We start from the raw sequence: 26,526 nt of genomic DNA, 5'->3' as shown, positions 1-26,526 counted from the left end.
TTTCACTGGTTTCTTGGCACTTAAAAAGTTTCGTAACATATTTGCGAATGATGTGAAACGTAAACTTGTGCAATCCAAACCTCGAATTTTGCGGTGTAATCCAATACGCCATGACTAGTGGGAATATTGGACGGTTGGAACTAATAATGAATTGTCGTGTGCACTGTATCTGCAAAATCCGTCTATATGACCGTGTCGCCGGCCGCGGTGGTCTAGCGGTTCTAGGCGCTCAGTCCGGAACCGCGCGACTGCTACGGTCGCAGGTTCGAATCCTGCCTAGGGCATGGATGTGTGTGATGTCCTTAGGTTAGTTAGGTTTAAGTAGTTCTAAGTTCTAGGGGACTGATGACCACAGATGTTAAGTCCCATAGTGTTCAGAGCCATTTGAACCATTTTTATATGACCGTGTCAGTTCTGTAAACGCCGAGTTACGTTGGTTGCGGCCAGACACGTTACACGACTACCGCATGCTATGTCTACTTCTTCAGTTCCTTGATGCACACGTACCCCAACATCTTCCATCTGAGATTAATTTCCTGACCATATCACTAGCAGCAGAAAAATGCTCCTGTCGAAGCACAAAACAGGCTAATTCGTTCCTCTTTATATGTCTCTGACAGAAAAGTGGGCAACCAGCAACCTCAATCCTCATTCCGCCTACCTCACCAAAATTTTTCAAGTGCGAACATATTGCCACTCTTTTAACACAGAACTTTCTAAATCATTTTATTCAGTCTCTCTCTTTGTAGTTAGTCAATGTTTCATACCCAGCATCTCTAGAAATGGTTCAAATGGCTCTGAGCACTATGGGACTTAACATCTATGGTCATCAGTCCCCTAGAACTTAGAACTACTTAAACCTAACTAACCTAAGGACATCACACAACACCCAGCCATCACGAGGTAGAGAAAATCCCTGACCCCGCCGGGAATCGAACCCGGGAACCCGGGCGTGGGAAGCGAGAACGCTACCGCACGACCACGAGATGCGGGCCCAGCATCTCTATCTCACTGCCACAGTCTATACATGTCTCTCTCCCATTGTCTCCTTTTTCACCCGTTGCCACTGTCTTCCCTCGCTGTTACCGTCTCCTTTTGTCTTTTTTCCTCACTGACACTGTGTCCACCGTAACTCGTCAGCTGAAATATTGTGGGGTTCCAAATTTTTTCCCCTATATCCATATGTTTAAAATTTTGGTGTAAACTGTGCCCTTCCCAATACCTATGTGTTAAAGTTCGCCAGCTTGGGAGGGTCCAGTCTATGTATGGTCTCCATTCATCTGTATTTTTCTTTTCCATTGTTTCTTCCTCAGTTTGCTTCCACTGCTCCTCTGTCCATCCATTTCTCTTTGTGTTTTACTGCCACTGTCTCTTAGTGACCATCAGCGTCTCCTCTCTCTTTGGCTACCACTGCTTTTCTCTTCATCCATGTCTCTCTTGCAATGCCACTTTCTCTCTCCCACCATCACTGCCCCCTCCCACCCCCCACCCCCCCCTCTCTCTCTCTTTCGCTAACTAACGCTGTCTTCTCCCTCTTTCACCGTCACTGGTTCTCTGCTCTATTCTTTCAGAAAAAAAACACGAATGTGTTCGCATCCCAAAAGTTTTGGTAATAATCACGGCATGAAGACTGAGGCAGCTGGATCCGCACTTTTCTGTCAGAGTCTTTTATCGGGGAATATGTTTGCTGTATTGTGCTCCGACAGGAGGACTTTTCCGATGATTCCTTTCTTCTTCTCAGTACAGCACGTTTTGGTGCATATATAAAAGATATTCTTTATGTCAGTAGAGTTTTGACTTTTCTTATTTACTTCGACAGTTTTTTATAATTTGATACACATAAACAACACGTAAGTATGCTCTAGATAACACAAAACCATTCGCTTTGCGTTTTTCTGGACATTTTGTTCATCTTACGCAATACACTGAAAACCCCTGGCTCAATATTTGTATTTAAAAGAATAAAATTATTATTAGGAATATTTTACTGAGTTTGCAGTTTTCCAGTTTTACATAATTTTTAGTAGTCGTTTTGAGTACTTTTCAGGCATGTTCAGACCACCGTTAGCCCATTTTTTGTCACTTTGTGCATATGTGTAAAGTCATGAAGTAGTCATTATAGACAGCGCCTTATAAACTTTTTGCCGTGCGGCGTAGCCGCTTGTCTGAAAAGTTTGGCCATGGTTCGCGCGGCTCCCCCCGTCGGAGGTTCGAGTCCCTCTGGCATGTGTGTGTGTGTGTGTGTGTGTGTGTGTGTGTGTGTGTGTTGTGCTTAGCGTAATTAGTTAGATCGAGTAGTGTGTAAGCGTAGGGACCGACGACCCCACCAGTTTGGTCCCATAGGAACTTACCACAAATTAAAAAAAAAAAAAAAAAAAAATATTTGTGAAAAAATGCTGATTCAAAACATAGTTTCGTGTTTCGTGATCTCAGAACGCTTGTTATGACCCTAGTAGCCTTTCCATATTTTCACTACGTCAGTTAAAACTACATTTACCCTCAGACCGGGTATTATGTGCATATTTTACGTGTGTAAGTACGGCAATTTTGAACAATTGATTCTCGATAACGGATAATGACATCGACAAAAGTTTCAAAGCCGACGAGAATATCATCTTAAGGACAACAGGTAAAAATTTCGACGGTTTGCCGTGAATAGAAATAACACTGGCCATCCCCACAACTAGTACTCTCACGAGTCGCTCACGAACAAACGGCGCTCAAGCCACCTAACGTGCAGCCTAGACCATTTACTAGCTGGAGCATGACTTTTCTCCAGATAAGTGTACAATATAGAGCAAGGGCTATCCAAAACTCTTGACCCCTTATCTCTGTGATCAGTAAAACCCGGGGTATGATCCACTGAAAAATGGAATTTTCGAGTGTCGCTCTCTAGAACATACTGGCACCCTGCACTGTCGTGCACGGACCGATAGTCGAAGCACAGGATTTCACTTACCTATAACCTTATCTGTGCCTATCCGTGAAACATAAACATTCAGAAACACCTACTCTGTTGCTGCTGTTCGCCTCTGGAAGAATCTGCTCTGCACTCTGAACACAACTAAACGCCCCTTTGCTTCTAAGGAGCACACACTCATAACAGCTCCCCAAAACGTAAGGCGAATGGCCACTTTAAGTTTTGTCAAAGAGTAAGTCCAACGCTTCAGTCTTCTCCCACCTGCGCTTCTTGCTCTTCCCATTTCTCAGTCAGTCACATCAACTTATTTTCCTCTAACTTTATAGGTTGTGTTTTACAACGTACCTCTTTCCTCCCTGTCTTCCATCCTTCCCTCACAACCATTGCTGCTACCCTACACAGTACAAAACTATCTAGCTGTAACTTGTCTCTGTTGTATTCATGAACGAATGTAGATTACGTTAATTTTTTACTCTTTTTATGCAGTATACTAACTACTAAATATTTAATGATATTGCATATTTGATTTAACTTATACTTATCGTAGTGAGTAAACGAAAATTAACAGAATGATTGGCTGCACGTAAGGAAACACCTGATAGCCCCAATCTGACAGGTTAAATAAATTAACACCTGCACATAGAAATAAAATAAATAGAATATATAACTCAGTTCGAAGACTATTTTAATGTAGCTCTTGTAGCTAGTCTATCTTTTGCAAGTATATTTATGTCTGTTTAACTACTGCATCCTACATACGTCTGAACTTCTCAGCGTAAACAAAACTTTGACCTTTCTATAGAATTTTATCTCCCCGTTTACCTTCCCAAACTCCCCCATATCCCCCTCCCCCCCCCCCCCACACACATACACACTAAGACACAGATCACTATTTCTTGATGCTTTAAGAACTGTAATATCAACGTATTTTCTCCTGTGAAGACGTGTGAAACATTTCTTTTGTCCGCGTTTTTGTTCATATGTATCTCATCAAATCTTGAGCGTTATTCTGTAGCTCCTCATTTCAAAAGCTTGTATATTCTAGTCTGTACTGTTTGTCTTCCACGATTCACTTCCATATTAGGCCACACTTCAAATAAATGCTTTCAGAAAAACTTCAGTTTGTATATGAAGTTAACATACCTCTATCGAGAGACCTGTTCTGCTGTTGCCAGTCTGAATTTTAAATCGTTCTGATGTCTACTGTTATCCAAACAGCAAACTCGTCTACTACTTTGAGCTGCTCATTTCCTGATCTAATTCCCTTAACATCGCTTGATTTAATTTTACAACATCCATTAGCCTTTATAAGCGTACCGCTTACTATGTCTGGGCGACCAAATGGATGCAGGCTATTGTTGCCCGGTTTTAAGAGCAAAATGTTGACAAATGGTTTCCTCGACTAGTGCTATTGCCCCTCACACCAAATGCAACTGAAAAAAGGAAGAATACCCTGAAAGTCAAATGTGGATATTTAAACGTGCTGTAAAGTGTCGTCCTTGGGCAGTGTTGTCAGACGCAGCCAATGTAGCGCCAGTTCCCACTCGGAGGAAGGCCGGCTGCTAACGTCATTGTTGGCGGAAAGAAAATTTAGATCTTCTCCATACCTAGGTGTGTACACGAAAATCAAAGCTCTGGCACCACTAGATATGTTGTGCAGGTGATGTCTGACCGCCTGGGCCGAATCTTGTACTGTGTCGCCTTTGTAGACATAACAGCAACTAACACCACTTGGGCAAATTCCATGAACAAGTCTACCGACAATGTCGATTTTTGCGAATAATCCCGTCTAGCTTCCTTTATATATTTTCATTTACTGCACTATACTTTGTTTTAGGACCATATGATGGCAGCAGCCTAAATGCTATAAAAATAAAAATGATCTTCTATTCTTCACGGAGTGCTACACTGAGGAGAGGTATCGATGTCGGTCGGTGAGGCCTGACACGAAGTCGGCGTCCCAAAACATCCCAAAGATTCTGGTCAGGACTCTGTGCTGGCCAGTCCATTACAGGGATATTATTGTAGTGTAACTACTCCACCACAGGCTGTACATTATGAGCAGGTGCTCGATCGTGCTGAAAGATGCAAACAAGGGGTGCAAGCCCACTCCATAACACCACCGCATCCGAATTTTACTGTTGACACTACACGCACTGGCAGATGACGTTCACCGTGCAATCGCCATGCTCACACACTGCCATCGGATCGTCATATTGTGTACCGTGATTCGTCACTCCACACAATTTTTTCCACTGTTCAATCGTCCAATGCTTACGCTCCTACACCAAGCGAGGCGTCGTTTGGCATTTACCGGCGTGATGTGAGGTTTAAGAGCAGCCGCTCGACCATGAAATCCAACATTTCTCACCTCCCGCCTAACTGTCATAGTACTTGCAGTGGATCCTGACGCAGTTTGGAATTCCTGTGTGATGGTCTGGACAGATGTTTGCCAGTTACACATTACGACCCTCTTCAACTGTCAGCGGTCTCCGTCAGTCAACAGACGAGGTCGGACTGTACGTTTTTCTGCTGCACGTGTACCTTCACGTTTGCACTTCACTATCACATCAGAAACAGTGGAACTATGGATGTTTAGGAGTGTGGAAATCTCGCGTACAGACGTATGACATAAGTGGCACCCTATCACCTGTTCACGTTCGAAGTCCGTGAGTGGCAGCACAATGCTGCTAATATGCAAAACATTTTTGGGGGGTGTCCGGATACTTTTGATCAAATAGTGTATGTTGCGTGACCTTCCCTAATAACTATCCTGTAACACACACATCAATCTAATTTCGCCTTTATGGTCCTCACAACTAATTTGTAGTATTGCTTAGCTCATCTGTGAATCTACATTACCTGTATTTCAGTAGTAAACCACACAATGATACTTCATACCTCTCCTGTAGCATGCCACTTTTGTTGTTCTTACTCGAACTGGTGACACAATTTGCTACTATTCTTTCCATCTTTATTTCCTTTATTAAACCTACCTAGTAAGACTACCAAACAGAAGACCAATATTAAGTATCGGACGGAGGAGGGTTTGGTAAGATATCTCCTTCGTGTTTGGAGCATGCATCCTGAGGATTCTCCCAATGAACCTAGCCTAGCACCAGTCTTTCCTCCGGTAAGTTTTATGTGGTCTTTCCAATTGAAATCTCTCCGTACACCTATCCTCAAATTTTTAAGGACTTTACTGTTACCACTGACTTTTCCGCAGTCGTGTAGCAATAACTGATCTTACTGCCTATTTAAGGGCAATACATTACATTTGTTTATGTTGAGGGCCGTGTCACCGTATATCCGAAAATTCGAGTCAACAGTTGCGGAACCTCGCAGTGCGTATCGTGATTATAAAATGTCCTATGATCCATGTAACGAACTTTAAGGTTTTGACCTGATCCGATTTTTGAAGGTGAGTATCTTGATTTAGCCTTAGCACCTAATAAATTCAGTTTTAGGTTGTAACGTTAATGGAAAACTGGAGAACGTGTTGCAATTTAGCCTAGGCACATTCTTAATTCATTGTTACATTACAAGGGGAATGAAAAACTGGAGAACGTGTAGGTTAAGGGAAGATAACTGTCTATGTCTGTTAAAGAGGAAACTACCTACACTGTTTCTATAGAAAGTAATTTGTTTGTTCTGTCGTAATTATTTCACTTTCGTAGTACTTAAGTATAACACCTAGACTTAATTTGTCTGGTGACGCTGGAAGGAATCACTTGTAATGTTAAATGTAATCTCCTAGGTCCCGTAATTCCGGGATGCAATGGGCGAATCAGATTTTCTAAGTGCAGTCGAAGCTGTAGAATCGTGGCTTGTATGGGTCTCACAAGAGCTGTCACTTACTAATCTGGCACGCGAAATAGCGATTTTAGACTTCTACCAACAGAGCTGCTCAATAATAGTAGTATTGGATGTGGGTAATAGTCCACCACTAAAATGTTTCTTGTATTGATCGATGTATATCACGTTCCACAGTGAAGTAGCGTGCGTTGAGTATCATCGAGACCGTGTCAGCAATTACAGCACACTTTATCGAGGCTACGCCGGAGGAGGAGCAGGACAGTTAATCATCACAGATATAAACTTTCTCTTTGAGTAGACAAGCATATTCATCTCATATCACTAGCATCGTTAAAGAAAGGTAATTTTTGAGGTTTTACTGACAGCTAGTGCATTGCTGCGGTGAATGTCTGTTGCAGGTGGGCGAACAAGTACATCGTCCTCGACTGCCCGACGGAGATGGCGAAGGACATCGTCGTCAGCCATGTTCGTGACGTCACGCTGGGCAAGCGCACCTACCACTACCTGCTGAGCGGCCTGGTGAGTCGCCCTTCTGTGAATACGTGATGTGACTAATGAACCAAAATTTTATAGAATTTGTTTTACTTCAAAAACGTTTAAAGATTTATTAGAATTATATTAATACCTTCAGCTGCTAATGGGCGTTGATATACGAGGGCAGTTCAATAAGTAATGCAACACATTTTTTTTCTGAAACAGGGGTTGTTTTATTCAGCATTGAAATACACCAGGTTATCCCCCAATCTTTTAACTACACAACACTATTTTTCAACGTAATCTCCATTCAATGCTACGGCCTTACGCCACCTTGAAATGAGGGCCTGTATGCCTGCACGGTACCATTCCACTAGTCGATGTCGGAGCCAACGTCGTACTACATCAATAACTTCTTCATCATCCGCGTAGTGCGTCCCACGGATTGCGTCCTTCATTGGGCCAAACATATGGAAATCCGACGGTGCGAGACCGGGGCTGTAGGCTGCATGAGGAAGAACAGTCCACTGAAGTTTTGTGAGCTCCTCTCGGGTGCGAAGACTTGTGTGAGGTCTTGCGTTGTCATGAAGAAGGAGAAGTTCGTTCTGATTTTTGTGCCTACGAACACGCTGAAGTCGTTTCTTCAATTTCTGAAGAGTAGCACAATACACTTCAGAGTTGATCGTTTGACCATGGGGAAGGACATCGAACAGAATAACCCCTTCAGCGTCCCAGAAGACTGTAACCATGACTTTACCGGCTGAGGGTATGGCTTTAAACTTTTTCTTGGTAGGGGAGTGGGTGTGGCGCAACTCCATTGATTGCCGTTTTGTTTCAGGTTCGAAGTGATGAACCCATGTTTCATCGCCTGTAACAATCTTTGACAAGAAATTGTCACCCTCAACCACATGACGAGCAAGCAATTCCGCACAGATGGTTCTCCTTTGCTCTTTATGGTGTTCGGTTAGACAACGAGGGACCCAGCGGGAACAAACCTTTGAATATCCCAACTGGTGAACAATTGTGACAGCACTACCAACAGAGATATCAAGTTGAGCACTGAGTTGTTTGATGGTGATCCGTCGATCATCTCGAACGAGTGTGTTCGCACGCTCCGCCATTGCAGGAGTCACAGCTGTGCACGGTCGGCCCGCACGCGGGAGATCAGACAGTCTTGCTTGACCTTGCGCCGATGATGACACACGCTTTGCCCAACGACTCACCGTGCTTTTGTCCACTGCCAGATCACCGTAGACATTCTGCAAGCGCCTATGAATATCTGAGATGCCCTGGTTTTCCGCCAAAAGAAACTCGATCACTGCCCGTTGTTTGCAACGCACAGCGGTTACAGACGCCATTTTAACAGCTCCGTACAGCGCTGCCACCTGTCGGAAGTCAATGAAACTATACGAGACGAAGCGGGAATGTTTGAAAATATTCCACAAGAAATTTCCGGTTTTTTCAACCAAAATTGGCTGTGAAAAAAAATGTGTTGCATTACTTATTGAACTGCCCTCGTATATCAAAGGGACAGGTGAAAATGTGTGCCCCGACCGTGACTCGAACCTGGGATATCCTGCTCACATGGCAGACGGTCTGTCCATCTGAGCCAACGAGGGCACAGAGGATAGTGCGACTGCAGGCACTATATCGCACACGCCTCCCGCGAGATCAACATTCTCACCTTGTATGTCCACACATTACATTCGTAGTGTCCCACCCCAACACATTCATTACTCGTGGAAGACATCCTTACCAAGTCCCGTAAGAGTTCGGGGAATATGCGTGCATGAGCACAGAAGAAGAAGGTCGTGGCCAGTGTTGCCAGAAATATATACTTATATGGTTATGGTGTCTGTTTTTTCGGACATGTCTCTTCCAAATAATTTTCAAACGATTGAATATCAGATTAGTGTGGGACTTCCAGGTATAGATTATTTTTTGTTAGCATAGATATGTAACGCTTGCAATGTCGATGAGTGCTCAGCTTTTTACTTATAATGAAAATATGAAACCGTCGCTGCAAATTTAAAGTACTTGTCAAAAACAGATCACGGGTGATGTAAGGAGTATAATAGAATACTATAAGACTGAGTTAAAAATGCTTTGTCTGTTTGTCGGTTTCAACATTTTGATGTGCAAAACTAGTAGAAAAACTATCGTTGGGTTTTCATAGATAATTTCTGCGTAGCATCCGGCGGCTGTCCCCTAATCGATTCCAAAACGGACTTCCTGATTCCCCTTAGCTGCCACCCTATTTATTAGACAGCGAACATGTTGATTCTCATTAGTTACCATCTTATTTTTCCATAGCGTACGTGTTTGTTCTTATAAGCTATCAATAATGTCATAATATTGTCCTTCCCGTTTTATACAGACTTAGGACTGTGTACATGCAGTAGGTATGATTAAAATCGTTTGAATTTTTGTTATTCTAATCATTTAAGTATAGTGCAAGGAAAGTTGCAGTTGTCAACTATGCTGAGCAAAGCTGCTAGGAAAACATCATTAGCGCATGCTCACTTATGGTAGTCGAGAGTAGCCACAGTAGTTTTACACATCAAAAAATGGGACTGTAACTCACTATTATGTATTGAATATTAGACAATCCTCTTCATATACAAGTAAGACTGATTGGTTGTTTATCTGTTCCAACCATTCTGTCGGGGTTATCCAAACCATAGCAGGTAACTGTCACCGTCTGACACCGCTTTCATATCTACATCATTTTTAAGATTTGTAAAATGATGAAGTTATTATCAACATTGTTATTATCATACTGGAATTCCATAATTGAACATTTTACTACTCCAACTTTTTAAAAGTTCTGAGCTTTTTCATAATTTTGTGACTTTGTGTCACTGATAGGTATATAACTGAATGCGGAGAAAAGCAATAAAAGTTCGGGGTATTTTAACTAATTTTCGATGTAAGTTCACCGATGTTTTAACTAAATTTTCGAAATAATCATGAACGTCATAATGTGACACACAAATGCACACAGTTGTTGTGAGTACACAAACAACAATATACAACGGGGCCTCCCACTTCATGCTCCAAAGATATATTTGTGTTTGCAATAATACGTAAGGTAACGAAATTCCACAGTAATGTGATGCAACTGTCTATTAGTGACACTTTCTTGGTATTGTGTAGATCATGGACGACCGGTGGGAGACGGAGGTGATCGAGTACGGCGCCATCAACATTAGCGGATTCCGGATCGTGGACTCCAGCCGGAGTTTCGTGCGGAACTTCCTGGAGGGCTGGAGACGCTTGGAGCCGGACACGACGCCGGGCGCGGGCCGCGACTCCATCTCGGTGGGTGTTCTCCTCAAGGTTGCTGTATCCGCGACGTATCGTGCGCGGGGGATGGCCACCCCATATCCGGCCGCTTCTTCTAGAACTAATTACATTTTCCCTATTTAGAGATATTATTGCAGTCCTGCACAGATCGCTAGACTAAGTGCGTAGCCTCATATTGGCTTTTACTTTCTGTAAGTACAATATTATAGCCACACAGATCCTGCATGTACGTCTATACCGTGAAAATCAACATGATACTTTGATAGTTGCTTATAAATATTTTTCATATACACTGACCGAAAAAAATTGCAATATCCGGAAATAATTAGAGTAGAGGAATGGAATTTCGGGAATAGATTTGTCTAGATAACATATTTATGTGACTAACACTGTAAGATCGCAGATTAATGCAAACGCGAATAATCCGATGCAGTTGTGAAAATCTGGTACATTAATAACCGGTGTAACCGAGAGAATTTTCACTGCAAGCTTGCAAACGTGTTTGCACTGTGTTGTACGGGTGCCGGAAGTCAGTTTGTAGGATGGAGTTCCAAGCATGTTGTCTTGGTCAATACAGGGACGGTCAATGCTGATTGTGTTGACGCTCTAGTTGTTCCCGCTTTATGTCCCATATGTGCTCGATTGGAAACAGATCTAGTGACAGAGCAGGCCAAGGCACGATACTCTGTAGAGCAGGTTGGGTTACAACGGCGGTATGTGGGAGAGCTTTATCCTGTTGGAAAACACCCACTTGAATTCTGTGCATGAGCGGCAGCACAGTATGTCGAATGTCCACCCCCGTCAGCTGAGTGGTCAGCGCGACAGAATGTCAATCCTAAAGGCGTCGGCACACGGACCGTGCATTCGAACGTTGAGCGTTGAGCGTGCCGAGTTTCTGACGACATAGCGTGGAATAGCACGTTCGGGAGTCTTTCCGAACGTTTAGAGCAATATCTGGCATGTCAGATATTCTGAGCGTGCCACTCAGCGTTGACCAATGAAATGGCACAACGGCACCTACGTCACACGCACGCCGTCTCCATTCAGTACCGTTGTGAGGCGCCATATTGGTATTCATTTCAAGCCTATATGTATATATGCCGTTTAGGAGCACCAGCAAACTGAGAATCACTGGAAAACCCGTTGTTAACTGTGTGATTCGTTCCAATAAAATGAGAAACATCATATTCGTGGCAAAAGAATGATTGTAACTTGGGTATTATGAGAGTAGGCTATTTGAAGGCAGCGACACACTGAATAGCTACACAAAACGCATTGTTCGTAGTATAGTTTGTTATAATTAAATTTCAATTAGTAACATATCTACGATAAAAGTTTACAGCAACTCGTAACATAATATGATTACATGAAGAATGTGTGTTGTTGGTTTAGCGTAGTGAATAGCGTCACTGACTTCAACCGATTTGTTTGCTGGTCGGTGGTTCGCATATTGACGCTTCCAAGATTTTTATCCCTAACATTCGTGTTTCTGTTAGGTTCTGATACTTTATTATTAGTTTAATATGAGTATATATTATAGCGTTTGATGTTATGTAAATATAAATTCACCTTTTTTTGAGGGGTGAGTTTGTTCGATTGGCTTAATCTACAGGACAGCTTGCGCCACTTCTATAAAGATATTTTGCTCCTTTTTCTTTTACGCTTCGTAATTCACATGTTGCAAAGATTCTGCTACCTTGCAGGAACAGTGGTCAAGTAAGACTGACCTTAGGGTTTTACTAAAATGTGGGAATGATGAAATAATGTTCATCTTATACGGAGAAGTATTCCAAATTTCCACCGAACTGTTTGTAATGGAACCTTTATAAGTCTGTGTCCTTATTGATTGGACATGTTACTTTCCATTTCGTGGACGATGGAGGAAATGTGCGTTTTAATAGAGCTGACGTCGGAATTTTATGCGTTGCGATCACATTTACCACGTTGGGGCACACGTACCGTATGCACAAGTCGCATCGTTCCTGAGCGTTCGGCAGGACGTTGAACCTGTCACGCTCAACGTTAACGTTCGACAGCACGGTCCGTGTGCCGACGGCTTTAGGGCCCGGGTTCGATTCCCGGCTGGGTCGGAGGTTTTCTCCGCTCAGGGACTGGGTGTTGTGTTGTCCTAATCATTATTTCATCCCCATCGACGCGCAAGCCGCCGAAGTGGCGTCCAATCGAAAGACTTGCACCCAGCGAACGATCTACCAGACGGGTGGCCTTAGTCACACGACATTTCCAGTAGGTCGAATCATCAGACAGACGTAAAGATTTGCGCTCAAGGTGCGTGGGATAACAACGAGAGGGCTCCTGCTGTCATACGAAATCGCACCCCAAACCACAGGTCTAGGAGTAGGTTCAGTGTGTCTAGCACTCTGACAGACTGCAGACCCTATAGTGGCCTCCTTCTAACCAACACATGGCCATCAGTGGCACCAAGGTAGAGCGAGCTTTCATCAGAAAACACAACAAACTCCACCCTGCCGTCCAATCAGCTCTCGCTTCACACCACTGAAGTCGCAAATGTTAGTGGTTTGGGGTCAGTGGAATGCACGCTATTGGACGTCTGGCTCGGGGCTATCCTTGAAGTAACCGATTTGTAACAGTTAGTTATGTCATTGTGGTGCCAACTGGTGCTCAGACTGCTGCTACGGATGCAGTACGATACGCCAGAGGCACACCCCTAACATGACGGTCCTTCCTCTCATTAGTGCCATGTGGCTGTGCGAGACTGGTCGTCTTGCGATCGTATGTTCCCGTGGGTGCCACTACCAACAATCATGTACAGTGGCTGTATTCTCGCCAAGTCTTTCTGCAATATCGCAGAAAAAACATCTAGCTTCTCGTCGCATTACTGCACTACCTCGTTCAAACACTGCTAGGTGTAGATAATAGCGTTTTTGTCGCCCTAAAAGCGTTATTGACTAACATCAGCTTACGGTCAAAAGTAATCTATGCTCGCGACCGCTATTTAGGGCAAACTTGATTAGCCTCCTCAAAGTGGGCCTACTGGTGCCACTCTTATACGACTGGCGCCAAATCTGAATAGACATCATCTTTCAGGTGCAGAAAGACGCCTGCCAACTTTCTTTTATGTAGTACAATTCCGTCTTAGTGTTGCGATTTTTTTTTCGTCAGTGTTTGTATAACAGACAGGACGAAGAAACCATAATGCTTGAAGATTATATCAGAACTACATCAACAAACTTGCAGAGGAGGTGGTATGGACCGAAACAAGACAAAATTGTCTGATGAAGATGGGTTCTAAAATGCATATCTTAAGACTTACGAGCACTTTTCAGTACGCTAGCGTGAGACACATCTCTTCGACCGAACACTCGTTGATATCTCTATTTTGGGAGGTGGTGCAGTGAACCAAAAGAAGAAAATAATATGTAGTAAACATGGGCCCAGTAGGGTCGTAGTATTTGTAAACAAAGACATTTTCTCCTGTTTTTTTTTTTTTCCCGCCTCTGAAAGTTTGTCGGAGGTGTTACAAGGTTCACTCTATATGCATAACCAAAGAGCATTATAAGCTTCTGTGTGTGTATATTACTCTTTGGTTATAAAGCGATTCTTGGCTCCTACTTTATAAATTCCATCCTAATCTGACAAACTATCGTGGAAGGTAAAAGTGAGATACTAAAGAGAATGCAGCGGCAAGAGATGAAAACATTGTAATGGTAACAATAATTCTAATTTTTTTTTAAATATAAAAACATTGCAGTAGACTATACAGTAAATGCCACAGAATAGTTTTATACAAATGCCTGGAAACTTACCCTGTCACTCCAAGAAGTTTCGAGACTATTAATAAGAAGTAAAGAAACGATAAGATGGTAGTTTTATGCTTCAGGTGTTCTACATAGACAGTTTTAATGCCTCAGGAGTACAACACACAGAACGCTCATGCAGCCATGTGAAAGCGTCCAGAGGGGCTGTTCAGTGGGCTGTTGTTGAACTCAGGTGTCACATTGGCGTGTATGCTGGTTATGTCAGTAAAGCGTTCACTCTTCATGCTGATTTTTGCACTTTGTCGTTTAGTACTAGGTTCCTATTGATAAAGTAAAGTCTCGTTACCCTTGATAACACTTTCCAGACGAGAATTGTCCGCGTTTCACTACTGACTGTGATGTCCACTGTGTCCCACATTGTGGAGGCCAGGTCATAACTGCAAGATTCCTGAAGCACAATATATGAACCGATGAATATGATGGTTCATTAATTTCACTTTTCAAGTCGCGGCAGCCTCCACTACTACGTGGTTTGTTTGGTGGTCAATGTGTGCTGAACGGACTTTGCATACTTTTTTTCTCTTCTTCACAAAAATGTACATAACAAAACATTGACACACAGCGCCCGCAAATCTCCTACTCGTCCTTAACACATCCTGCTCACATCTGTTAGAATTTCCACCTGTTGTTTGAAGTTGTTAGTTCAACCTGCCACCGTAGATACAGCTCTGGCATCGCTTACACGTCGCGAATAAAATCACTCTCCGAACTTCTACGACGGACGGTTTGTTTGCAACCAAATACATCTAAAACAGTCATATTTTTCTCGATGCATCCATAACCTTTTGATTCCCATCTACTTATCTCTTACTTTAATAGTAATACAAACTTGACGTATACCACTCAGGTTGCCACTATTGGTGACTTTTCTTTCAAGGCTTGACAGGTTTCTGGCGTTTTTGTCGATTCATTTCGCAGTTTTAGATCAAGTTAATCGTTTAATGTTTTAGTTACATTTCACTTTAACTTGATGTTCCCCACCCACAGTTATCATGGTGTTGTTGTGACGTTAAAAAAGAAAATAGTTTAAGCGATATAATCCTCAATCACTATACAATCTCCGCAATGAAAACGGATACTTTTGAACCAATCTGACGATTTTTGTAAGGCAGGTTGTAACTGTGAAACGTATTCATGCGCATACGAGTAAATGTGTCATTTGACACAACACATAGTTTAACTTTCACTTGATGTGTCGCTCCTACAGCTATTTTGGTGTTGTTCTGACGCTAAAAAGAAATAGAGTTTTAGAGATATAATTTATTCTAATCCTATACAGTCTTTAAAATGACCACATATGCCTTTAAACTAACGTGATTTTTTATAAGACGGCTTTTAATTGTGAAACTAGCTCACGGACATAAGCTCCACGAGTTACCAGAAAAAGATAATAAATAGCTCACTTTTATAACCTTGTTCGTTAGTGTACGGTAGTAGGTCGCGTAGTAAAGCTGGTAAAAAGGAATGTCAGAGTTAGGAAAAACTTGGTCGCTTCCAACAAAAGGAGCAGTGAAAGTTGTCACGAGATAATGGATCCAGTGCCTCGTTCACAACCGGAGATGATCTGAATGCCCGAACACACGGTATCGGTCGGTGTGAGTGACTTTAAAATTCCTTCTGCAGGACGTCAGAGACAGGCAGGCTTTGTTGGCGATCATCGCTGGCATCACGAGCCCTTAGGTTACCCTACCTCATCCTCCCGCACACCTTTATGTTTTCACAACGACCACTTGACACTGTAGGAAGCGCTGTAAAAGTTTTACGGGGCGCTCGGCGTGCTGTCACAAGGCTTATTACATTAGCTCACAACTCGCTGCCCCTCTCCCCTCCCCCCCCCCCCCTCACAACTTTGTGTTTCACTTACGCCCGACCACCATAAAGAGAGACGTGTGGGACGCCAAGTGAAAATAAGCAACTCCGCTGTAGGTGACGTAAAACAGGCTACGGAGACGCTGTACGCGTGAGTGTCTCAGTTCCCTCTCCAGTGTTCTGGAAAACGCCTCACATCGGAGACTGAGGTCCGCTATTGAGGTGGACCGGATGCACAAGGGACTCCACAGAAAGGTAATGATTCATGCGATTATGGTTCCTAAGGCTTCACTGGACTTTTGTAATTATGTGGTATCCTAGAAGGGTCTTCGATAGATTTGAGCGTATCCATGACCCCAGAGTTGTCCCTTGAGCTTCATTGTACTCATCCAGCTCTGAAATGCCCAGGAAGTCCTTTGGTCTTCGATGAACTCGTGCCATTTCGTAACCTGCTAGGAGTCTCTGGAACTTAGATAGACGCATGCAGTTTCATAACTACCAAAGATTAACGGTTTAATTACATAATTTGGAAGCTCTGTTGCATAGCACAAATGAGTTCAGCTCTTAGTGTCGTTTGGAGATAACAAAACAGAAGTGAATTTTGACCACGGCAGGTCAACAGAAATATGCGATGCTAAATGTCAGTTTTGACGAGTGACTCAATGTAATCGTTGCTTTGACGTCACTTCTTGATCCTCACTTCGATTTAAAATTCTTTATGGTCATAGATTTATAGCGCTATCTGATGTCACTGTTTACAAGAGAAATTATATTTTTAATCTTTGCTATGTATGAGAAACAAAATATTGTCTTTTCTGTTTCAGAGGGAATAACTGTATTTGTTCGATTTAGCAGTCTGTTTTTCTTTCCGATAAATATTTTTTTCAATTATTACTTTGTATCGTGGAGCCCCCTAAAGCTGAAGTGCTTTCTAAAGATAATTACCTCGTTTCTATTCCGAAAAATAGTTGTAGTTTTATGCATGGTATCTGTTTCGGTTTACCACTGATACATGCACGTACTTGTAATTGCGTATTGCAGTCTCCATTACAAGTGCATAGCTAAAATGTATATTCGATACCAGGTTCGATTTACTTACGGTAAGTTTGTTTGAAGCCCATATTGTATGTTGTGGTTTCCACTACAGTTGTACAACTTTTGTACGATACTCTACGCGTTTCCTATCCTATGTACTCGTAGAGTTAACTTCTTGTGATCATTTCAGTTTACCACTGGTAACTATACGACAACAATTATTGAACTATATGTTTAAAAAACGTAAATTAGTTACAAACACTTTATCCAACATGTAAACGCCGCTATGACATGTGCACCGTGATTGGCAATGATGTGGCGCAAACGAACAGCGAAATTCGGTATGACCTGCTAGAATGTCGGAACATCGATGGTGTCGATGACCTCCTGAATGACTGTTCTCAGTTCAGCTGTGGTTTTGGGATTATGGCTGTACACCTTTTCTTTAATACAGCCCCTGCATTTGTTCAGATCTGGAGAATATAACGGCCAATCGAGGCCCATGCCAGTGGCTCTGTGTACCCCAGAGCCAGAATGCTGTCCCCAAAGTGCTCCTCGAGGACATCAAACACGCTCCTGTTTCGATGGGGTCGAGCTCCGTCTTGTATGAACCACACCTTGTCGAAATCAAGGTCACTTTGGATAATTATCAGTCCCCCAAACGCGCTAATTTTGCTTATTGACGAACGCATCGAAATGAAAGTGGGCGCCACCGCTAAACCAAACCATACGTGCGCATACTAATTCCCATCATGCTTCGCAGCCAGTCGTTCAGTTGATTACCCTAACGCAAACCGTTCTGAAGATATGACAATTTTATTTCATATATTTCAATAATTGTCACGCCGTACACACTTATGGCACTGCGTCTCCACTTGTGCGTATTTCCTTTACTAACTTCTATTTACTCGCGTTAAACTGGTGTCTTGGTACATAACAGCTGTAGAGCGGTTTTCTGATACTCGTTTAGGTTTCTTTTCGACAAATACTTAAAGTGCTTCTAATCACTAACGTTTCCATTTATTCTTGTAAAGTACACACATTCGTAACTTCGCATCACAATGTCCTCATCATCTATACAGCTCGAGTGTATTGTTCGATACTATGTTAGAGTTTTTTCGATAAATGTATATTCGTTTAAGTCATACAGTACGTTTTTATGTCCATTATAGCTCCATAGCTTGTTTCTATGGTACTCGATTCACTTTATTCCTGCCAAATACGTAATGTGCTTCATGTCTATTTACGATTCACCCCTGAAAAGCACATACAATCGAAACTGCATATCGCAATCTGCTCTTGAGCTAACTAGGTAAAGTGTATTTTCCAGCACTAGTTACAGTTTATTTTCGATATTTTTTTGTTTTTCTCACTGCCTGTTGCTTCCGCTATAGCCGTTTTTACGATACTCGAATCAGTTTCGTCACAATTAGTTAAATTGCCTCTTATTAAACTCTTTTCGAATTTCCGTTGAAAAGTACTTATATTCGAAATGGCGTATTTGCAATCTGCTCTTGACCTATAGGCGAGTAACGGGTGTAAGTGCAGATATTTCTATTGGTGACTGAGAACGATGTACTGAAACCACATTACATCAGTAGTTACGTCATTTACAGACCCACAATTATAGTTATTAGAAGTTGTATGTTTTTCGGTTGGGTAGCACCTCCAAGTACATGTGGCAAGAGCAAGCCCTCAACGATTATTTTCCACTGGGCAACAGGTCAGGTATTCAAGTGTGGATGTGTGGACGTATACTGTTAGTTTATAATGACAGACGTGGTCCACGTATTGGTGCAGTTACAACACTGCAGAAAAGCTGAGATAGTAAATTATGTGACGTGTTTGTGGGAAGAGTGTTTAATGAAAAATGGTTCAAATGGCTCTAAGCACTATGGGACTTAACATATGAGGTCATCAGTCCCCTAGACTTAGAACTACTTAAACCTAACTAACCTAAGGACATCACACACATCCATGCCCGAGGCAGGATTCGAACCTGCGACCGTACGGTCACGCGGTTTCACACTGTAGCGCCTAGAACCGCTCGGCCACCCCGGCCGGCATGAAGATGTAAATTCATGTAATGAAAGCTCTCTGTGTTTCTTATGTTTGAAGAAATTTCCATTGTTATGATGTTATAGTGGCCATGTTGTTAGTTTAAAAAGTTTATCCAATCTTCAAGACATTGCTGGTCAAAGCTAATGGCTAGTATCGTGAATGGCACATTATCAGCCATGTATGTAACTGATGTTTCACAGCAAATACCCAATACTGACTGGATAAAATTAGTTTATGCGGTACTCATTTGTATCCGCAGAAATTTATCCAAATCCTGGTCTATCGAGAATGGAGTTTACCTTTCTGCGATATTGCTGCTTTACGTTGGTCAGGATCCCACGAGTGTCGTGCAGATATAGAATGGTGGGTTCAGGAGGGCCACGTTCAACACCATGTTGAAATTTTTATGATCCTGTGCATGTGGCTGGTGCGAGAGAGGGCTAACATGTTGTTTGCATGGCCATGAGAGAGCAACCAGTCACATCACGTACCTTGAGTAGGGAAATGGGCTTTTTTGCAGCAACGCAAATGTCCACGTGGACTGTAAAGTGGTACCATGGACCGACAGACAGACAGTCAGTCATTCAGCACCACGACGACCACTGTTGCGGCTTTCTAGTCATGGCAGCAGAGAGGGGGGGGGGAGAAGGCTGGGGGGGGGGGGAGCCGACAGTGGCGTGCTCCACGACACAGGACGTACGTACGACACCACATCGTCCTGTCAGATGGGTGCTAATTCTGCACACAGCAATACGATGGACGAATCCATGTATGAAGGCTAGAAGGACCAAGATCTGATTAATGATAAAACAAGTAAAGATGACGTTTCCAGTGAACCCACAACTAGCTCTAATTAATTTGCATCAATTGTTGAAAGGCGTTTTACAAAATTGCTAATTAAATGAAATACTGGGAAGTCATTAAAGTAATTATGAATGGCTACAGGTATCAGAGTATCCTCACAATGGAGAAGGAACATGTACGATTTAGCCAGAATAAGCAATGATTCGCGCATGTAGTAAAAAATGAGTGAGAAATTAGTGCAGACGGATCAGATACTAGAGCAGAACGGTGCACTGAAGAGGCAATACAGAGGAAATCCAGTCAAAAAAATTCAGGTTCATATCCCCATCTGAAATAAGAAGACCTTCATAATTCCCAGAAGCTTAAAATGTGTTGGATAGTATCCCTGAAAATCAATTAGAACCAGTGGCTCTGTAATATGTAATGTTCTTAGTCACTTATGTAATACATTTTTAATTCACCATGTCTGCAGTGAGAGATTAAATTATTAGTGAAGCCCGCCATTGTCAGGGATGCAATTTTCTGTATACCTTATACAGTGGTATTGAAAAATGCGGTCTGGGCATAAAGAGATTTTTACATTCAATTTTTTTATTTAGTAAATTGCATTAAGTTGGGGCTCTTAATAAATTTATTAATTAAAACAAATTTTTATGCCCAGACCGCAGTTTTCAGTATACTGAACACTGTATAGTGTATACTGAAAATTACAATCTATGCATAACTTTTTTACATTATTTTCTTTAGTAAATTAAATTATTCCATTGTTACACCTCTCTATAAGAAGTTATGTCAATAACTACCGCCCAGTATCATGGCTTATAACATTTTTCAAAATTTTTTGAGAAGGTAATGGACTTCTTCAAATACATTGCGGGAATGCAGTCGTGTGACGTGCACAACCACGAGCTTTCCACAAAAGCACTCCCCGTACTTTCAAGACAAAACTGCAGTAAAGTCACAAGTAAGTGCTGTGCAAGGGAACTTAAAGCCTCGGTTTGCACAACAATTCCACAACGCTAACACACACACACACACACACACACACACACAGAAATCACGCAACTAAAACTCCTGTGGTTGCGTGATGTCGCTATTGTCTACAGTGCGTACTTGTGTGTGTGTGTGTGTGTGTGTGTGTTATCTTTCCGGAATTGTTGAGATTTAAATTCCCATGCGCAGCGCTTACGTATTGCAGTTAAAATTCTGTCGAAATATCGGCGGTTGTCGGCGACGTCACCCGGCTGCGTTCCCGTAAGTTATTCGAATAATGTATACATCGGGAGAAACTCAGGTCTCACAGTTCACTCCTTGGTTGTCATCAAGGGCGCCCGTACGATATTTCGTAGGAACGAGGCTAGATCGGCGGATATGGCATATCTCTATATATAAAAGGCAACGTCCTGACTGACTGTATTACTGTCTGACTGATCATTGCCCAGCCCATACTGAAGCCACCGTCTAAGGAGGGACTGTGCGAAATTCCATTAATGAGGGGGTGAAATAGAGGATGAATGGCTTTTTGATAATATGTCGTTATTAAGAGAATTTGGAAGCTGGAACTATGAAAACTGGTATTTGGTTTCTAAATTTTTAAAAAAAGTACGTGTTTCATAATTTTTTTGGAAATTCAACCACTAAGGGAAAAAAATGGGTGAACCTTTTTTAAAAAATAAATAGTTACTAACGAACTAAAGGATTTTAAGGCTACATCTATGACAATTGGTATTTGACTTCCTGGTTAGACGTAAAAAAGTACGTGTTCCAGTGTTTCTGGAAATTCAACCCCTTAAGGGAGTGGAATTGGAAATGAAAATTTTTATGAAAGTATTTCGTTACATTAAAAATATTTTAAAGCTAAATTTATGAAGACTGGTGTTTCACGTCTCTGTTAGATATAAAGAAATATTTGTTAGAGGATGAAAGTTGCTACGGAAATATCTCCACAAGATCGTAAAAGGCATGATTAACAGAACTTAGAATTCCAACTAGAAGAACCGCTTTTTGGCCAGAATTACATTCGGAAAAGACAATGCTTATATGGCCTTTACTAGTGTGAAAAGCTTAAAGCTTAGAAGGTGAGGCAATTTGTGAACAACATGAAAAGTCGATCAAATAAAAAAAAGTCTCTGCGAACGAAGCAGCTGGCGATAAGCTGGTTTGTAATATTTTGAAAGACTAGTGGCGACTTCTAAGCAGCGATAAAAAAATTCCAGTTCCGACCCCGATAAAATCGTGGTTAATAGCGACTTTTAAATTATTTTCTTGAAAGATAAACACCTGACTACACTATATTTTTAACTTATCCCGAGAGCTAGGGTGGTAGAAGGAGAGGGCGGCTGAAGCCCCTTGCCCCTAGAAATGGGCGCCTTTGGCTGTCACATGTAGCTACACTGATGGGATACATACCCAATCCTAATTTGGGTTTCAAAAGTGCCACTCAACTGAGATAGCTATTTATACATTTATTGAGACAGTAATAAAATCACTAAAATATAAAATGTCACTACTTGAAATGGTTTGTCACTTATCGAAAGTATTTGTTTGTGATGGTCACAATATTCTACTACAAAAGTTATGTTTTTGTAGAAAATACAGTACACCACGTATATGGTTTAGGTCCTGTTTAAGAAATAGAAAGCAGAAAGTTACATTAGGCTGGTCAAATAATACAAAGAGGGACGCCACACCATCTGCATGGCGAGGAATTATAAAGAGATTCTCACAAGATTCGTTCATGATCTACCACGTAATTTGTATCAGGAGGCTTAATCAACCCTGTCTGAAGATGATTCATGCATATGATACCAAGCAGAGAAGTATCAACAATGAATGTAGTAAATGAGGTTTTGGTGACAGTTAATGAGTGGTTATCCACAAATGGGCTAGCTTTGAACTTTGAAAAAAAATACAAGTCTTCCCTTTTTGAAGTCTAAAGGGTAACGTACGCTGGATACTGATGAAAATTTAAACTGGAAAATCCATATAGCAGATCCGCTAAAACGTTCAGGTTAGGACACTTTTGCCATAAGAAAAACTGACCAACTTGAGCATAGGAAGTCAGTAAGTTAACAAATTTTCCATAATTTCATTTACCCAGTTCTTAAAAAATGAGATTCTCCCTTAACTCCTCCCTTAGGCAAAAAAATATTCATTGCGCAGAAGAAGGTAGTCAGAATTATCTATTGGGTCCACACATATGCATGTTGCAGGAATCTCGTTAAGCAGCTGGGAATGTTAATCACACTCTCGAAGCGGACTCATTCAGTTATGAAAATAGTTGTCAACAATCTGTCTGAGTTTGGGAGTATCAGAAATATTCACAAGAACAGCACTAGAAGGAAAAATGACTTGAGAAAAATCTATGTTACACTTTGATGATTCTAACTTTGACACAGGAAGGTGTTAAATACGCGACCATGAAAGTATTTGATACGGAAACAAAATTTCTAATGCCATCCTGTGTTCAAGTGTAGATTACAGATTTTTCTCCTTGCTCCATCTATACCACAGATTAATTCTTGAACAGAAGTAATTCGTGATTTAAACAAAAGAAAACTTGTCAGCGTCTAGCATACAGTAGTACAAATATTCCTTTCATTGTTTTGTGTTCTGTGTCTGTTCAAATGACACATTCTCCTTTATGACGTTTATCGTACGATATATTGAACATTTAACTAACTCATTATCTGACTGAATTTGCCGTCATGGATATCGTTATCGTCTCTTAGCACGATGGTAGAGAGTGGCATTTGGTGAACGACACGCCTGGAGAAACTGAAGAATCAGACGATTACTTCCGGTTCTCATAGAAGGTAATTCTGGTAGCAGTCATTGGAAATCTGGTGGCAGTCAAAATGGTTCAAATGGCTCTGAGCACTATGGGACTTAACTTCTGAGGTCATCAGTCCCCTAGACTTAGAACTACTTAAACCTAACTAACCTAAGTACATCACACACATCCATGCCCAAGGCAGGATTCGAACCTGCGACCGTAGCGGTCGCGCGGTTTAGACTGTAGCGCCTAGAACCGCTCGGCCACCCTGGCCGGCTGGTGACAGTCATGGAAATCTAGTGTGTTAAGATGAAACTAATGAGTATCTATTGAATAGAATTTGGGAGAAGAAGAGTTTGTGGCACAACTTGACTACAATAAGGGATCGGTTGGTAGGACATGTTCTGAGGCATCAAAGGATCATCAATTTAGTACGGGGGGGGGGGGGGGGGGGGCAGCGTGGAGGGTATAAATCGTAGAGGGAGACCAAGAGATGAATACACTACGCAGATTCAGAAGGATATAGGCTGCAGTAGGTACTGGGAGATGAAGAAGCTTGCACAGGATAGAGTAGCATGGAGAACTGCATCAAACCAGTCTCAGGACTGAAAACCACAACAACAACAACAAGTTGAATGGTTGGCCCTATCTACTGGATTACCTTTTCTGTACATAGGGTGCTCGTCTAACGCCATAACTTACACCAATGTCATGGGTTTCTGGGAGACTGGCATGCGTCCACTCTCCGGCCATTATGGATGATGAATCGTGGCGTAGAGTTGAAGCAGCATGGAATGACCTGATCGTATTTGTGATCCAAGATCAGTTCGACATAGCACGCAGCCGGGTTGTAGCCATTTACCCTGCCAGAGGAGGCAGACCGGTTTGTTGAATTTCTCACCGTAAACACCGCTAACCATCTAGGGATTTAATCATGTGTTATTTTTACTTTACTGTGCAGGCAGAAGAAGTTAAATTTTGTTGGTATACTTCCTGGTGCTGAAATTTTAATGGCTGGCAGTTGATTTGTTTTTACGTTACGTTAATTTTAAAGTGAATGTGTTGTTATGACAGTGGTGCCTATCTACATTTTATAAAAATCATGTATATATGTACACTGATTGCACATCTGTTTCCTAAAGTACTCATTCCATGTTCACCAAGCTACAGTCGCAGGTTCGAATCCTGCCTTGGGCATGGATGTGTGTGATGTCCTTAGGTTAGTTATGTTTAACTAGTTTTAAGTTCTAGGGGACTGATGACCTCAGGAGTTAGGTCCCATAGCGCTCAGAGCCATTTTTTTTTTATGTTCACCAAGCTTAGTACAGATATCACTTACTCTCTGGAGAGGAGCACTGTGAGAGTAACAACCACCAGTCTTCCATAGGGGAAGGTGATGGGGGTGGGGTAATGACATAGACGCATAAATTAGGACGTCTGGAGCAATTTCAACCGAATTTTGTACAACCATGACTCCTCGTTTGTAAGTACAATATAGATCTAAGAGGGCGTACTGAAATGTAATGCCTCCGAATTTTTTATATGAAAACTCTGAAAGCTTTTTAACAAAACAAAAGTTACTAAAATTCTGTATCTTTACTCATCATGCCTACATATTTATTTCTCAACATAGTCCCCTGGCAAAGAACACAATTCTCTTAATGAGAGACCATTTTGTTTATATTGACACTAGAGTGTTTGGCTGTGACGATGGAGCCACAAGCTCACCTATGCTTGGAACGCTTCATCACTATTAAAGTGAGTTCCTCAAACGTGTTCTTTAAGTTTTGGAAACACGGGGAAATCGGATGGGACAAGTCGAGACGGTATGGAGGGTGATCGATGAGAGTGAACCGAAGGCATCGGATTGTTGCAGATCTCGCGGCGGTCGTGTGTGGCCTGGGACTGTAATGCTGAGGGAGTGCGTGTTCCAAGTGCTGATGAAGTCTCGGAATTCGGAACTCGAATCCAGCACGCTCTTTCTCAAACACAAACATAGTTACGTTACATACCACCGTGTTACACCGCTTCAGTTTGGAGCCCTGTAGGGCGGACGTCATTCAGCGTAGAAATGAAGAATTAAAATGTAGAATGTTACTAACATTTGTTTTATTTAAAAAGATTTAAAAGTTTTCACATAAGAAATTAGGAGGTATTACGTTTCAGCACTCCCTCGTAAAATACCTACGGTCGGATAGTGTTAGTACGAACGCGTAGGTAAAGAGTGTTGGTTTCATTTTTATCTCTGGAAAATAGGGCCACAGCCAACGGTTCACGACATTTCCTACCCAGGCAGAATCACAATTTTCGTCAGGATTCACATGAAATCTGAATAGAAATATATCTAAAATTTGTTGAATATATATATGAAATATTTATGGGGTTATAGATAAGTACCTCTGCTCCCTGGACTCGGGTAGGCGCGCTGGCGGATTAACGACGACTGCCAGTGTGCCGACCAGCCAGGATGTCGTTTTTAGGCGGTTTTCCACATCCTACTAAGTGAATACCGGGCTGGTCCCCACGTCCCGCCTTAGTTCCACGGCTCGCAGACATTTGCAACATATTCACACTGTTTCACGATTTACACTAGACACAGACAGCTGGGGTACACTATTCCCGTCCCGGGGGGTTTGGGGTGGCGGCAGAGGGCATCCGGCCACCCCTTAAAATTCACCATGCCAAATCCGTACGTAACCCTGCTGACCCTGCGCACAAATTCGGGATAA

General features: G+C 42.1%; 1 protein-coding gene across 1 annotated transcript in view; it reads left to right on the top strand.

Annotated features, from left to right (window-relative positions):
* Nucleotides 1-26,526, top strand: part of LOC126260225 (glutamate receptor 1-like) — a 1,552,181-nt gene that overhangs the window by 1,167,701 nt on the left and 357,954 nt on the right. The window contains exons 6-7 of the mRNA XM_049957528.1: nucleotides 7,135-7,255; nucleotides 10,367-10,531. Coding sequence (XP_049813485.1) covers nucleotides 7,135-7,255; nucleotides 10,367-10,531 — 286 coding nt within the window. The remainder of the gene's footprint in view (nucleotides 1-7,134; nucleotides 7,256-10,366; nucleotides 10,532-26,526) is intronic.

The sequence above is a fragment of the Schistocerca nitens genome, chromosome 5 (assembly GCF_023898315.1).
Source record: "Schistocerca nitens isolate TAMUIC-IGC-003100 chromosome 5, iqSchNite1.1, whole genome shotgun sequence".
NCBI classification, from domain to species: domain Eukaryota; kingdom Metazoa; phylum Arthropoda; class Insecta; order Orthoptera; family Acrididae; genus Schistocerca; species Schistocerca nitens.
Note: the sequence above shows the minus strand (reverse complement) of the source record. Positions and strands in the feature narration are given on the sequence as shown.